Here is a 15,986-nt window from a genome sequence, read left to right on the forward strand (position 1 = left end):
ACACCGTATCCCTGCGCATCGTAAGAGCGTGACCAAGGGTTGGCGTCAGGAAGGGCATCCGGCCATAAAAACATTGCCTCAAACAGGGAACCATGATTGTCATGGGGCCCGCAAGGCTAACCCCTGCTCTAGTGGGGAAAATGGCTTTAAAACGATCATTCAATTAAGAGGTCATGGGGAGGTCAAGCAAACAACAGCACTGTTTCTTAAGGGAGCTTTGGATTATGTGGTATACTAAAGAACAGCACACAAACCTTTCAAGTGTAATTATTGCACAGCTTAACGCTGGCGCGGAGGGCCCCGGCACGCTGGCGTGTGTAGCCCATCCATTCGCCTCCATTTGCTTTTTGGTTCTCCCTGACGTATAAGAGAACTCGCAGATGCATTTTGCAATGAGTGGGATAGAGTCCCACCGTTTACCGATCAAAAATGGGTAGCACATGTTCGAGTAAAGATTTAAGCTATGATTAAGGCAGAGAGAGTCCCTACAATATATTAAACGGCCCTGAACCAAGGCTTGTACATATCCATAAAAATATTGTGTTCCATGACTGCTAAGAATAGTATATGTCATGTTGTTATGCCTCCGTTTTATGAAGTTGTGGTGCATGTGTTCGCAAGTAATTGTGGTATCTCAAACTTGCAGTCAAGACCTATGAGCAAATGACACAGGATGAGCTGGAGGAACTTGATGATTTGAATGAAGAAGATGAGAGAGTACTTGAAATGTACAGGTGAGACCATGGACAACATACCAGATGATATCCTCCATCGTAACAATTTAAGGGTGTTGTACTGGTGAAAAATTGAGAAAACTATATAGGTACCTTTGAGAGGCCTTTACACAAAAACAAAGTCAAGTTAATATCTAATTTTCAGTTTTTCTTGAAATATACAATCTTGGCTTTAACTCAGACCAGTTTCAACGCTTCTTTGTCATATTACATGCATATAATTTGCATAAATTAGACCGTCAATAAAAAACAAGGAAAAACAAAGAACACATTTCTACTTCTATCTTCTATGTCATCTATCATTCTTTTCACACAAAACTTGGTACATGTATTATACATGTGTTACTCTTCTACCTGATGAGAGGATTTTGTGAAATTATGTCAAATGTTCACTAATTAGCTAATTATGCCAATTACCAGATAAAACTTGGTTGTCCTTCAATAAATCCACAATGGCTTCTCCTATAAACAAAAGCCTTCATCATTTTAAAGGAAGTGATATTCTGAATATCCTGTCCAAATTTCAGCCCAAAAGAATGATGCAAATTTAAAGTTACTAGGGCATGCCCGTACTATATATATATATCTAAAATTATATCCCCCCCCCTCTATTTACATGAAATGGTTTGGTCCATTCGCAAAGCCAAAGCGAACGGCTTGCGAGTACGGTGACAATTCCCCCCCTCTATTTACATGAAATGGTTTGGTCCATTCGCAAAGCCAAAGCGAACGGCTTGCGGAGTTTGGTAAATAAATCGCCATAGCTCGGTAACTACTTGTCCGATTAATATGAAACCTTGAAAAGGCACATCCTCGGGTCCCCAGCAATATACCTGGCAAGTTTCAAGTATATCGGACCCGTGGTTGTCGAGAAACAGCGGTCACAGACAAACGACACACACACATACACACACACATACACACAGAGATTACTGGAATTATATTAAAGTTATAACAAATTTCATGCAAAATATTATATTTCTTGTAAATTGCGTGTAAAGATAACAATAATTAGGGGTACTTCTATAACCTCTAATAGCATGGTTCTTGTTTATAAGACTATAAGGAAACTGTTCAGCTAAAAAAAAAAAAAAAAAAAAAAATCACCTGTTCACCAGTACTACACCCTTAACGTCTCCTATTTAATGAATTTCCTTGTCAATCAGGTCACAAGTTATACTTTGTATAATGTGTGGAAATATGGTATTTATCGAGTTGTGTTAAAATAAGGAGGGATAATCCGTAGTTGCGTAATTACCTCCCCTTGACAAAAGTTCCGTTTTTTTATTGCTGGTTCGTCCAGCATTGGGCAGTTTATGTGTTAGAGCTGTTGGAAAATGAATACCCATGATTTTCTTTAATTCATTTTGTCTGTTGGAAAATGCACACAACATTGAATAATGACGTCGTGACCGATCGGGTTTTGTAAATGCGGTCCGTGTTTGCAAACTCGTTTAGGGTGCACGTTTTGGGAGACAATCGTATGACATCACGGCATCAGCTATCTATTATGTCGTATGAAGTCGTCCATGAATATGCAATCCCAGCCAAAGACTGTGTAACATTTTAGATGAAAGGTTTCGTTCAAATGTATCAAACTCGAAATATAGCGCTAGGTTTTGGACATTAACTTTCACACGGTGGCTTTTCAACAGCATTTCCATATATAGGCCATCGTTTGCTGTTATCTTGGCCAAATTCCCAATTTACTTCCTTTCATTTGCTGGTATATTGGCCAAATTCCCAATTTCCTTCCTTTCATTTGCTGTTATCTTGGTCAAATTCCCAATTTCCTTCCCTTTGTTTGCTGGTATCTTGGCCAAATTCCCAATTTCCTTCCCTTCGTTTGCTGGTATCTTGGCCAAATTCCCAATTTCCTTCCTTTCATTTGCTGTTATCTTGGTCAAATTCCCAATTTCCTTCCCTTCGTTTGCTGTTATCTTGGTCAAATTCCCAATTTCCTTCCCTTTGTTTGCTAGTATCTTGGCCAAATTTCCAATTTTCTTCCCTTCGTTTGCTGGTATCTTGGCCAAATTCCCGATTTCCTTCCCTTTGTTTGCTGGTATCTTGGCCAAATCCCCAATTTCCTTCCCTTTGTTTGCTGGTATCTTGGCCAAATCCCCAATTTCCTTCCCTTTGTTTGCTGGTATCTTGGCCAAATTCCCAATTTCCTTCCCTTCATTTGCTGTTATCTTGGCCAAATTCCCAATTTCCTTCCTTTCATGTGCTGTTATATTGGCCAAATTCCCAATTTCCTTCCCTTTGTTTGCTGGTATCTTGGCCAAATTCCCAATTTCCTTCCCTTCGTTTGCTGTTATATTGGCCAAATTCCCAATTTCCTTCCCTTTGTTTGCTGTTATATTGGCCAAATTCCCAAATTTCCTTCCCTTTGTTTGCTGGTATCTTGGCCAAATTCCCAATTTCCTTCCCTTTGTTTGCTAGTATCTTGGCCAAATTCCCAATTTCCTTCCTTTCATTTGCTGTTATCTTGGTCAAATTCCCAATTTCCTTCCCTTTGTTTGCTGGTATCTTGGCCAAATTCCCAATTTCCTTCCCTTCGTTTGCTGGTATCTTGGCCAAATTCCCAATTTCCTTCCTTTCATTTGTTGTTATCTTGGCCAAATTCCCAATTTCCTTCCCTTCGTTTGCTGTTATCTTGGTCAAATTCCCAATTTCCTTCCCTTTGTTTGCTGGTATATTGGCCAAATTCCCAATTTCCTTCCTTTCATTTGCTGTTATCTTGGCCAAATTCCCAATTTCCTTCCCTTTGTTTGCTGGTATCTTGGCCAAATTCCCAATTTCCTTCCCTTTGTTTGCTAGTATCTTGGCCAAATTCCCAATTTCCTTCCTTTCATTTGCTGTTATCTTGGTCAAATTCCCAATTTCCTTCCCTTTGTTTGCTGGTATATTGGCCAAATTCCCAATTTCCTTCCTTTCATTTGCTGTTATCTTGGTCAAATTCCCAATTTCCTTCCTTTCGTTTGCTGTTATATTGACCAAATTCCCAATTTTCTTCCCTTCGTTTGCTGGTATCTTGGCCAAATTCCCAATTTCCTTCCTTTCATTTGCTGTTATCTTGGTGAAATTCCCAATTTCCTTCCCCGTGTTTGCTAGTATCTTGGCCAAATTCCCAATTTCCTTCCTTTCATTTGCTGGTATATTGGCCAAATTCCCAATTTCCTTCCTTTCATTTGCTGTTATCTTGGTCAAATTCCCAATTTCCTTCCCTTCGTTTGCTGTTATCTTGGTCAAATTCCCAATTTCCTTCCCTTTGTTTGCTAGTATCTTGGCCAAATTTCCAATTTTCTTCCCTTCGTTTGCTGGTATCTTGGCCAAATTCCCGATTTCCTTCCCTTTGTTTGCTGGTATCTTGGCCAAATCCCCAATTTCCTTCCCTTTGTTTGCTGGTATCTTGGCCAAATTCCCAATTTCCTTCCCTTCATTTGCTGTTATCTTGGCCAAATTCCCAATTTCCTTCCTTTCATGTGCTGTTATATTGGCCAAATTCCCAATTTCCTTCCCTTTGTTTGCTGGTATCTTGGCCAAATTCCCAATTTCCTTCCCTTCGTTTGCTGTTATATTGGCCAAATTCCCAATTTCCTTCCCTTTGTTTGCTGTTATATTGGCCAAATTCCCAAATTTCCTTCCCTTTGTTTGCTGGTATCTTGGCCAAATTCCCAATTTCCTTCCCTTTGTTTGCTAGTATCTTGGCCAAATTCCCAATTTCCTTCCTTTCATTTGCTGTTATCTTGGTCAAATTCCCAATTTCCTTCCCTTTGTTTGCTGGTATCTTGGCCAAATTCCCAATTTCCTTCCCTTCGTTTGCTGGTATCTTGGCCAAATTCCCAATTTCCTTCCTTTCATTTGTTGTTATCTTGGCCAAATTCCCAATTTCCTTCCCTTCGTTTGCTGTTATCTTGGTCAAATTCCCAATTTCCTTCCCTTTGTTTGCTGGTATATTGGCCAAATTCCCAATTTCCTTCCTTTCATTTGCTGTTATATTGGCCAAATTCCCAATTTCCTTCCCTTTGTTTGCTGGTATCTTGGCCAAATTCCCAATTTCCTTCCCTTTGTTTGCTAGTATCTTGGCCAAATTCCCAATTTCCTTCCTTTCATTTGCTGTTATCTTGGTCAAATTCCCAATTTCCTTCCCTTTGTTTGCTGGTATCTTGGCCAAATTCCCAATTTCCTTCCTTTCATTTGCTGTTATCTTGGTCAAATTCCCAATTTCCTTCCTTTCATTTGCTGTTATCTTGGTCAAATTCCCAATTTCCTTCCCTTTGTTTGCTAGTATCTTGGCCAAATTTCCAATTTTCTTCCCTTTGTTTGCTGTTATCTTGGCCAAATTCCCAATTTCCTTCCTTTCATTTGCTGTTATCTTGGCCAAATTCCCAATTTCCTTCCCTTCGTTTGCTGTTATCTTGGTCAAATTCCCAATTTCCTTCCCTTTGCTGTTATATTGGCCAAATTCCCAATTTCCTTCCTTTCATTTGCTGTTATATTGGCCAAATCCACAATTTCCTTCCCTTTGTTTGCTGGTATCTTGGCCAAATTCCCAATTTCCTTCCCTTCATTTGCTGTTATCTTGGCCAAATTCCCAATTTCCTTCCTTTCATTTGCTGTTATATTGGCCAAATTCCCAATTTCCTTCCCTTTGTTTGCTGGTATCTTGGCCAAATTCTCAATTTCCTTCCCTTCGTTTGCTGTTATATTGGCCAAATTCCCAATTTCCTTCCCTTTGTTTGCTGTTATATTGGCCAAATTCCCAATTCCCTTCCCTTTGTTTGCTGTTATATTGGCCAAATTCCCAATTTCCTTCCCTTTGTTTGCTAGTATATTGGCCAAATTCCCAATTTCCTTCCTTTCATTTGCTGTTATCTTGGTCAAATTCCCAATTTCCTTCCCTTTGTTTGCTGGTATCTTGGCCAAATTCCCAATTTCCTTCCTTTCATTTGCTGTTATCTTGGTCAAATTCCCAATTTCCTTCCCTTTGTTTGCTGGTATCTTGGCCAAATTCCCAATTTCCTTCCCTTCGTTTGCTGGTATCTTGGCCAAATTCCCAATTTCCTTCCTTTCATTTGTTGTTATCTTGGCCAAATTCCCAATTTCCTTCCCTTCGTTTGCTGTTATCTTGGTCAAATTCCCAATTTCCTTCCCTTTGTTTGCTAGTATCTTGGCCAAATTTCCAATTTTCTTCCCTTCGTTTGCTGGTATCTTGGCCAAATTCCCGATTTCCTTCCTTTCATTTGCTGTTATCTTGGCCAAATTCCCAATTTGCTTCCCTTTGTTTTCTGGTATCTTGGCCAAATTCCCAATTTCCTTCCCTTCATTTGCTGTTGTCTTGGCCAAATTCCCAATTTCCTTCCCTTCATTTGCTGTTATATTGGCCAAATTCCCAATTTCCTTCCCTTTGTTTGCTGGTATCCTGGCCAAATTCCCAATTTCCTTCCCTTTGTTTGCTGGTATCCTGGCCAAATTCCCAATTTCCTTCCCTTTGTTTGCTGGTATCTTGGCCAAATTCCCAATTTCCTTCCTTTCATTTGCTGTTATCTTGGTCAAATTCCCAATTTCCTTCCCTTTGTTTGCTGGTATCCTGGCCAAATTCCCAATTTCCTTTCCTTTGTTTGCTGGTATCCTGGCCAAATTCCCAATTTCCTTCCTTTCATTTATTGTTATCTTGGCCAAATTCCCAATTTCCTTCCCTTCGTTTGCTGTTATCTTGGTCAAATTCCCAATTTCCTTCCCTTTGTTTGCTAGTATCTTGGCCAAATTTCCAATTTTCTTCCCTTCGTTTGCTGGTATCTTGGCCAAATTCCCGATTTCCTTCCTTTCATTTGCTGTTATCTTGGCCAAATTCCCAATTTGCTTCCCTTTGTTTGCTCGTATCTTGGCCAAATTCCCAATTTCCTTCCCTTCATTTGCTGTTGTCTTGGCCAAATTCCCAATTTCCTTCCCTTCATTTGCTGTTATATTGGCCAAATTCCCAATTTCCTTCCCTTTGTTTGCTGGTATCCTGGCCAAATTCCCAATTTCCTTCCCTTTGTTTGCTGGTATCCTGGCCAAATTCCCAATTTCCTTCCCTTCATTTGCTGTTATATTGGCCAAATTCCCAATTTCCTTCCCTTTGTTTGCTGGTATCCTGGCCAAATTCCCAATTTCCTTCCCTTTGTTTGCTGGTATCCTGGCCAAATTCCCAATTTCCTTCCTTTCATTTGCTGTTACCTTGGCCAAATTCCCAATTTCCTTCCCTTCGTTTGCTGTTATATCGGTCAAATTCCCAATTTCCTTCCTTGACTGCTCCTGGAAAGGTGGTGTGGTGGCGCACACCATTTGATACATTTCTTTCCATTCGATGTTTTGATGGTATTTATGGTACATTTCTGAAAATCCATGTTTTGGGTTTCACCTTGTTCCAGCTATATTCAATTAATATAAACGATTCAACCATACTACGTTATAAAAATCACCATTTTCTTAACAATACCCTTGCTACCTCTTGATAATGCTCGCACCTTCGTGAACCAGGATTTGTTGGGTTGCTTTTTGTCCTCAGTACCCGCCTCCATGATCCCTTCCTCCCACTACAGGCTCCAACGACTGGCAGAGTTGCAATCCAACCAACGGAAGGCTGTGTTCGGCTCGGTGCTTGAAATCTCCGGACCTGATTACGTTGATGAAATCACCAAAGCCGGTGCAGACTTGTGGGTGGTTTTACATCTGTACAAACAGGGGTAAGCTGACGTCATGAAATATCGACCATTTATCCTATCAAATATCGACCATTTATCCTATTTTTATTTTTATTTTTTATCCTATCAAAGCCCTGGTGTTGGCTTAGCGGCTAGGGTGCCAGCTTAGGATCCTAGGATCCTGGGTTCGAATCCCGGTCGATCGCTGAATTAACGCCAGGGGGGTTGACTCAGCCTGTCATCCTTCCGAGGTCGGCTAATTGAGTACCAGTTCACTGGTAATTCCCTGCTTGTCGTAAAAGGCGACAAAAAGGGTTGGTGGCAGGAAGAGCATCCGGCCGTAAAACATTGCTTCAAAAAGGGGACCGAAAAACAACAACCACGGTCCCCGAAAAAGGCCAACCCCCGCTTGCGGGGAAAAAAATGGCCTCTAAAGGTGGTTTTTTTGTTTTGTTTGTTTATCCTATCAAACGGGCTTTCCCCGTTACAACCTGACATGCACACTTCCTGCACTAATCAAACTAATTACACACCTGTTTTTAAACACACTCTGGTGGAATAGCATAGTAGATTCTACCAAATACATGGAATCTGATTGGTGTGCTTGGTCTACATTGACTCTGTCATACCATTCATAACTGTCTGACCAATGACAGCTCCTAATACTCCTGTCTGACTTGACTTCTAGGATCCCTTTGTGTACCCTCATCAATCAGTACCTGTCGGAGCTTGCCCGGAAGTTTCCTGCCACAAAGTTTGTCAAGGCAATCTCCACCACGTGCATCGCCAATTACCCCGATAAGAACCTTCCCACCATATTTGTGTACCGTGGAGGGAACATTCGTGTGCAGTTTGTGGGACCGCTCATGTTTGGTGGCATGAAGCTCACGAGAGACGGTGAGTTTGTTTTTCCTTATACGCGAGATGGTCCGAGTGCAACAATCACAGGTCGAATGGTGTGCTTTGCATCGGGCATCTTGGCCCTTTTCATTTCTCTATTTATTTTGCTAAAACCGCAACGCTTTCAGTTGACAAATGCTTGATGAGTCACATTTATTTTATCCACTTCTGCACAAATAAATGTGTAAAAAAAATTCCCTGCCCAAAAGTTTAATCTACTTGTACATGACCAAGGGGCATTGGGAGGGGAAAAGAGGTAGGATGGTGAATAAAATAAGAAAGGGTGGGAAAGAATGGAAGAGGTATGAGATAGGGGAAAGTAGGATGGAAATTGGATGAAAAAGATGAAGAGGAAGATGAGGGGGAAAAGAAAGTCTGCCATTCTTGCATATGTAGTATATATATATATAGATAATAAAACTAAGAATTACAAAGACCCAGCTCTTTCTCCTTCCTGTCTTTATTTTCTGCCAATAAACTCCCGAATGCTGGAAAATGTTCGTAAAGGTAGTAGAAGTAGTATAAGTAGTAGAAGTAGTTGTCTTTATTTTCTGCCAATAAACTCCCGAATGCTGGAAAATGTTCGTAAAGGTAGTAGAAGTAGTAGAAGTAGTAGAAGTAGTTGTCTTTATTTTCTACCAATAAACTCCCGAATGCTGGAAAATGTTCGTAAAGGTAGTAGAAGTAGTAGAAGTAGTTGTGTCTTTATTTTCTGCCAATAAACTCCCGAATGCTGGAAAATGTTCGTAAAGGTAGTAGAAGTAGTAGAAGTAGTTGTGTCTTTATTTTCTGCCAATAAACTCCCGAATGCTGGAAAATGTTCGTAAAGGTAGTAGAAGTAGTAGAAGTAGTTGTGTCTTTATTTTCTGAAGATTCTGCAGGCGATTAATAATTTGATATCTAATATGAGGTACAGTATTCGCAGTTCTATTAACTCCTTTTGTTGCGCATAGATAGATGTCTGGTATACAGACAGAGGTGGATAAGAAAACAAATGATGTAAGCAGAGTGGAAAGGCTGACAAACGAGGTAAATGTGGAAAAGAGTGCAGGTGGGAAACTGCACGTGAAAGTCAGTACGAAGCTGAAAACGGGAATAGTAGATATAATGAGATGGCAATGGTACGCCATTTTGAAGGAGTGGAGGGAAGAACACAACTTGGAAAACTTGGGTGATGATTTCACAGTTGAGAGAAAAGACGTCAAAAAAAATATTATTTACTTCATATGCAGCCTACAGCTGCTGGTTGCGTCATTTCTGGGAGCGCAGTTGCACCGCTGATGCAGTGCCCCCTGTTAACAGTAAGCCGGTACCCGTTTTGCCGACCTTGGAAGGGTGTCAGGTTAAATCCAACCCACCTGGTGTTATCTAATGGCGTGAAATGACTTGGAGACCATGTGAGACATGACCATATATGAGGCAATGGAACATGTGGGACACAACCATATATGGCTTGCCCACTGATCTGCCTGCAGTGGAAGATGACCAGGCCCAGATTCTCGGATTTCTGTTGTTAGAATCCGTTTACCCTCAGGGCGTTGGATTTGAGCACTTCCGAGGGTACAAGGCGAGTTCTGGCAGCACCAGCCCACGGGGAGCCATGATCAATGTCACTGTATGAAGGCCGTGAACACTTTTTGGAGCTGAGAGCAACAAATAAATGACTTGGCTCTTCTGATAATTCCAAGATTACTCCCTACCCGAGAGGCCAGCTTCGATATATGATCGGCCCACAAAAAATCTTGGTACATTGTTCGTCCGAGCAGCTCCAAAGACTGCACCTCTGACATTTGTGGATTGCAGAAGTAAATTGGAAGGTTTGCCACATGGTGTTTATGTAGAGATTGTGCGGCACTTTAAGGCATTGAATGACATTCCTGGTGATTGACCAGCTTCTCATTTTCTTGAGATAGACAGGGAAGGACATCAGTCCGATAGGCCACAGGCTTTTAATTAGACTCTCGTGCACAAAAGGTTTGACCTATCCAGGGTATAAGTGGTGATTGTCTAATGCAAGAATGTGGATTCTTGCGTGTCCCGACGTAGATTCAAGGGGTCCTGGCACATTGAAAAAGGGCGCCAAAATCGGTCTTTGAGTTTCGTGCACAAGGATATAGTTCTCACCACCTGATATATCTCGTCGTCCCATTCAAAAAGATGTATCATAACGTACGAGTATTGCTGCAGACCGAAAGGGTTCAATAACAGCCCTAATTAGCGTTGATTAGCATATTCTAATTAGACTTTCGAGCCCAAGCATGAAATTGATGGCAAAATATTGTTGCGGTTTTGAGAACCCCTCACTTGTAAATACTTGTAAATAATAACTCATTAAATGATGAGATATTTACAAAAGGTCGCACCCATAGTTAGGCCATATGCAACACGTAGGACACCATAGGACTTTCAGTTATTTCCTTAATATGTGTTTCAGATAAGGCTGTGTTCCCAATAGTTGCATCTGCGTTGCATTAATTAAATAAGATAGGCCCCATTCCGTCCATTTTGCCAGTCTCTCTCTCCAAATTGTATTACGCGCCTCTGTCAGCCGCAGCCGCCTCAGCGTTCGCTCCAAACGCCATTACGCACGTGGTCAAGCTTGGAGAAGAAGGGGGCGGAGCGCCAAGAACGAGGCGTGGCCCTGTCAACGAGCCGTCAGGGGCGGAGCCTGTGAGCCCTCGCTATCCAACCAGGGCTGAGGTGAGCTCACTGGTGGGCGTTTCTCTTTGAAGTGCGCATTGATTTCAAAGCGCGTTATATCAGCGCAAGCGCGAGAACTGCGCGAGGGAGCTCCATTATTGAGAGGACTGCGCGGGGAGAGCTCGATTGCATTGTATGACCTCCTTTCGTAAAGGACTGCACGAGGGAGCTCCATTATTGAGAGGACTGCACGGGGAGAGCTCGATTGCATTGTACGACCTCCTTTCGTAACGAACTGCGCCACGAGCCTTTGTTAACGTACTGATCCGGGAGCGCTCCATTTGATACGGACATCGAGTGATCGAGAGAGAGAGAGAGAGAGAGAGAGAGAGAGAGAGGGAGAGCGTTTGGCACAATATACGTACGCGGCATTCCAGCCCTCGCATATGTAAGGTCCGGTCGTGCGCCAACGACACGCGAAGCTGCCTGCCGTTCTTCGGCCGCGGACCCGGAGCCTGGACCGGATCCCATCGCCTGGACCATCTGCCTGGACCTTCCTCCCCTACCACTACCATCCCGTGTGAGTCTGTCTGTTTGTCTGGGGTTGAAAGTAAGACTGTATAGTTAAGATTGCCCTGTGTCCTTTTGCTCTTCTTCTTCTGTATATTACTTTCGTTTCCTCTTTGGGTTTTTGTATATAATTAATAAACCCACTCTTTGTTCTTCTTATTTTCTGGGTTTCCTCTTATTCGATCGTTTGCGTCCTTTCTTTCAATTGAGTACCTGTGGCATGATAGGAACCGCTCAGGATCGGGTTTAGTTTTATTGTTAACGGCTCGAACCGCGGTTTGCTAACCGCTCGGCATTTACCATCACATCCGTGGTTCGAGCGGGAGTTATTTTCCCTGCTTGCGGTCGGGGTTGGTAATTAGGTATTTGGGACGCCAAATTGACCAATCACCCTACCCAAGACCGACCGGGAGGAGCGTCATAATTTCCAGGATTGGGGGACGGCCAGCTTAAAAGACAAGGGGATTAACCCCCCCCCCCTCCCCCCTTGATAAGGGGAGCGCCGACCCCCGAATCCGCAACAATATCCTCCAATCTCATATCAGTCAGAATCGACCATGTAAGAACGATTTCACTTCGACCGAAACTGATCAAGAAGCCCTTCTTGGGAACTAGTTAACACATCGCCTTTTCCCGAACATGCAAGGCGCCAATTTTTTTTTAAACAAGAGTATAATGTTTAAATAACGTGTCCATACAGGCCAAAGGGATTCAAGACCTTAGACCCCTTACATGTATCCAGATCGTATATCAGCTGGGATTCATTCATTGAATGATACAATGAACAAAACGAAGGATGGCTTCTGTCTTCCATCGCACGTATAGTGTGGTGGTTCATGGAACAGTGCATAGTATAGGCCGGCATGAACATTGTATCAATATCATTGATGATTAGAAGATTGACATAAACATGCGTCATAAACGGGCATCTGGAATGTGCCGGCGATTGATTTGTTATATTACGTCTCTTAAAACTTAATCAAAACGTGCATCCCAACCTTGGTAGCATGCTCACTGACTACACGTCGTCCTCATTATCTTCATCTGACGAAGTAGAATTTTCAGGGTCGACCGGATCTCTGTTATTGTCTTCAATGGGTTCAGAATTGGGTTCAAGTGATGCAGGGGTCTTCTGCCTTTTAAACGAATCGACTCGATATGCTCGACCCTTTATCTTCCATCCTTTATCTGGATCCTGAATTATCTGATTACCTCCGCCACCGAAGGTGGATGGAGGTTATGTTTTCACTCCTGTCTGTTTGTCTGTTTGTCTGTTTGTTTGTCTGTCTGTGAACAAGATATCTCAAAAAGTTGTGGACGGATTCGGAAGACATTTGGCAGAGAGGTCGTGTATGTGATCAGGAAGAAATGATTCGATATTGGCGAAGATCCGGATTCGGATCCAGCAAGTATAATTTTTTAAGTGATTCTTCACCATTGGGAGATATGGCCAAAACCGACGTATAGCACCATATCTCAAAACGTTGTGGGCGGAGTTGGACGAAAGTTAGTGGAGAGGTTGTGTGTGTGAAAAGGACTAATCGATTCGATTTTGGTTTAGATCTGAATAGGGATTCGGATATAAGAATTATTTGATTTGTAAGTGATTCTTCACCGTTGAGTGATGGGGCTAAAACCGATGCATAGCACGATATCTCAAAAAGTTATGTACGGTTTCAGACAAAACCTGGTGTGGCCAGATTGGGTGTGTGACGAGGACGAATAGATTCGATTTTGGTGAAGATCTGAATATGTATTCGGTTACAATAATTATTTAATTTTTAAGTGATTCTTCACCATTGAGAGATCAGGTGAAAATCGATATATAACATGATATTTTTAAAAAAGTTCTGGACGATTTATGACTAAAGTTGGTGGACGAGTTGGTTCAGTGACAAGAACAAGCCGATTCGATTTTGGTTCAGGTCCGAATCCAGATCCGGCCGATCACTGGGATACAAAACATAAACTGTTCAGCCTGACGGAGGTGTGCGCTCTACCGAGTGCCGTTCTAGTGTGTATCTGCCATGGCCCACATGCGGCGCTCTGAGCACATTGGTGTAGCTCGTTTCACATGGCAGGAGATTGCTCCCGTCTATCCCCTTCAGTGTTTCTTCAGCGGGTTTGTTTGACGTGAATGTTTGAATGCTCTTCCGAACGCAACAATACCTTGCATGGTCTAAATCATTTTCTCGCCTTCTATACATTGCTGTGGCAAATTAACCCAGTTCCTTCATATACCACTCAGATCAGTTTAAGTCGTAGTGAAATCGTTCTTCGTTCTTGCATGGTCGATTCTGACTGGCATGAGATCGGAGGATATTTTGCCATTCATTTCATCCTTGGGCTCGAAAGTCTCATTAAAATGCGAAGTAATGCTAATTAGCGCTGTTCTTGAACTTCTTGGGTCTACAGTAATACTCGTACATTATGATACATTTTTTTTGAATGGGACTACGAGATCTATCATGTGGTGCGAACTATATCCTTGTGCACGAAACTCAAATCAAGACCGATTTTGGCGCCCTTTTTAAATGTGCCAGCACCCCTTGAGTCTATGCCAGGACATGGAAGAATCCACATTCTTGAATTAAACCATCACCATTTATACCCTCGATAGGTCAAACCTTTTGCGTGTGACAGTCTAATTTAAAGGCTGTGGCCTCTCGGACTATATTGACGGTGTTGGACTTTCCAGCACAAAGTGATATTGTCTCATCTTCAAAGTAATTGAGAGGTTTTTCAAAAGAGGTTGCGAGATATTAATATAAACCAAGAATGGGAAAGGTTTGAAGACGATGTCTTGAGGGACAGCAGCCTCCAAAGGTGTGGTATGAGATGGGCCTGATCATTTGTGGTCAACCAATGTGTCGCTCATTATTTGGCAAAGAAGGATTTCTTTGCGACATGTCTTTACCATATTTACGTTCAGGTTTTTAAAAAATTAAATAATGGAAACACCTTTCATTGTGTAAGCAGTAAGTCTGATAAATGACCACATCATGACTTCAAAAGTTATTTGTTTATTTGCACAAGTCATAGCTATTCCCAATACATTTTGAAGGACATTGGACGTTATAGATCCCTACTCTATTTGGTGAAAAGTAGGTGAGCTATCAGCCTTATATCCCAGTGGGACGGAGAGGATAAGTAAGGTGAGCCATCACTGGAACAGCCCAAGTTTCAGCAACCTTCAGTTGACCCTCAGGCCCAGGGGCAGATTAACTGTGCTTGGGGCTTCAGGCTAATTGTATTTTGGGAGCCTTTTTCTATGATTTTTAGCTCACCTGGAACGAAGTTCAGGTGAGCTTATGCGATTTTTTTTTTTTTTTTTTTTTTTTTTTTTGTATACTGAATCGAGGCTCGTGAAAGAGCTAACATTTATTTCACAAACAAATCAACCAGACAGACAAAATATACAAAAAGAGGGAGTGGAAGACAAGATGGGGAGAGAAGGGGAAGCACACAACCACAACATTTGAGAGCAGGGAGAGGGCTTGGGGGGAGGAGGCGTGGGAAGGGGGGGGGGGAGGAGGCGTGGGAAGGGGGGGGGGGAGGAGGCGTGGGAAGGGGGGGGGGAGGAGGCGTGGGAAGGGGGGGGGGAGAGGTATAAAACACAAGGGGACCGAAATTAGCGGGGGTAGAAAAGATCAAGGTTTTGGATGGGGGAGGATAAGAGATGGTGGTGAACACCTGTTTTAAAGACCTGGAGGGTGGAGTGGGATTGAAGAAAGTGAGGGAGTTTGTTCCAGAGGCGGGAGTAAAGAGGAATGAAGGAGTGAAGGTGAGCAGAAAGTCTTGATTTTGGCAGTTTAACCATAAGAGGGTTGCAGGCAGATCTTGTGCGACCTGTAGGAATATTTGGGGGACAGAGCCCAGAGAGAGCTGGGGGGGCAAGGCCAGAGAGGAGTCGGTAGAAGACGGAAAGACCACCAACCTGCCTGCGGTGAGTGAGTGAAAGGCCCTTGGAGTTAGCTTCATCGCGTGAGATTCCAATGATTCTGAACGCTTTGGTTTCAACAGCATGAAGACAAGCTAGGTGTGAGGCAGGAGCACCAGACCAGAGGGGAGAGCAGTATTCCATAGAGCTGCAGATGAAAGCCTTGTATGTGGTGAGGAGCTCGGGTGTGCCAAGGAAGGACTTCGCACGACGGAGGATGCCCAGTCGTCGACTGGCTTTGGAGGCCAGATTTGAAATGTGGTTTTCCCAGGAAAGATCATGGCAAATAGTGAGACCCAAAAGCTTGAGTGACAGAACTTCTTGGAGAGGATTATTCAGAAAGTGGATGGGAGGGTTGTCCAGTCGGTCTTTTCGGAGAGACATCGTAAGAGTGTGAGATTTGTCAGGATTGAAAGACATGTTCCATTTGTTTGCCCAGTCTGTGATTTTGTCCAGGTCTGCAGAGAGTGAGGAGGCTGCAGACTGCCGATCTGAGGGATGAGGAATGGAGCG

The 15,986-nt window shown here is 42.7% G+C and overlaps 2 protein-coding genes across 2 annotated transcripts in view; both read left to right on the plus strand.

The window, feature by feature from the left end:
- The window catches only part of PDCL3 (phosducin like 3), a 61,591-nt gene that overhangs the window by 36,573 nt on the left and 9,032 nt on the right, over window positions 1-15,986 (plus strand). The window contains exons 3-5 of the mRNA XM_068133290.2: window positions 647-734; window positions 7,322-7,465; window positions 8,112-8,320. Of these exons, the coding sequence (XP_067989391.1) occupies window positions 647-734; window positions 7,322-7,465; window positions 8,112-8,320 (441 nt within the window). The remainder of the gene's footprint in view (window positions 1-646; window positions 735-7,321; window positions 7,466-8,111; window positions 8,321-15,986) is intronic.
- Window positions 1-15,986, plus strand: part of AASDH (aminoadipate-semialdehyde dehydrogenase) — a 107,051-nt gene that overhangs the window by 9,968 nt on the left and 81,097 nt on the right. The window lies entirely within an intron of this gene.

This window comes from Myxine glutinosa, chromosome 12 (assembly GCF_964187855.1).
Source record: "Myxine glutinosa chromosome 12, kmMyxGlut1.1, whole genome shotgun sequence".
In the NCBI taxonomy this organism is placed as follows: domain Eukaryota; kingdom Metazoa; phylum Chordata; class Myxini; order Myxiniformes; family Myxinidae; genus Myxine; species Myxine glutinosa.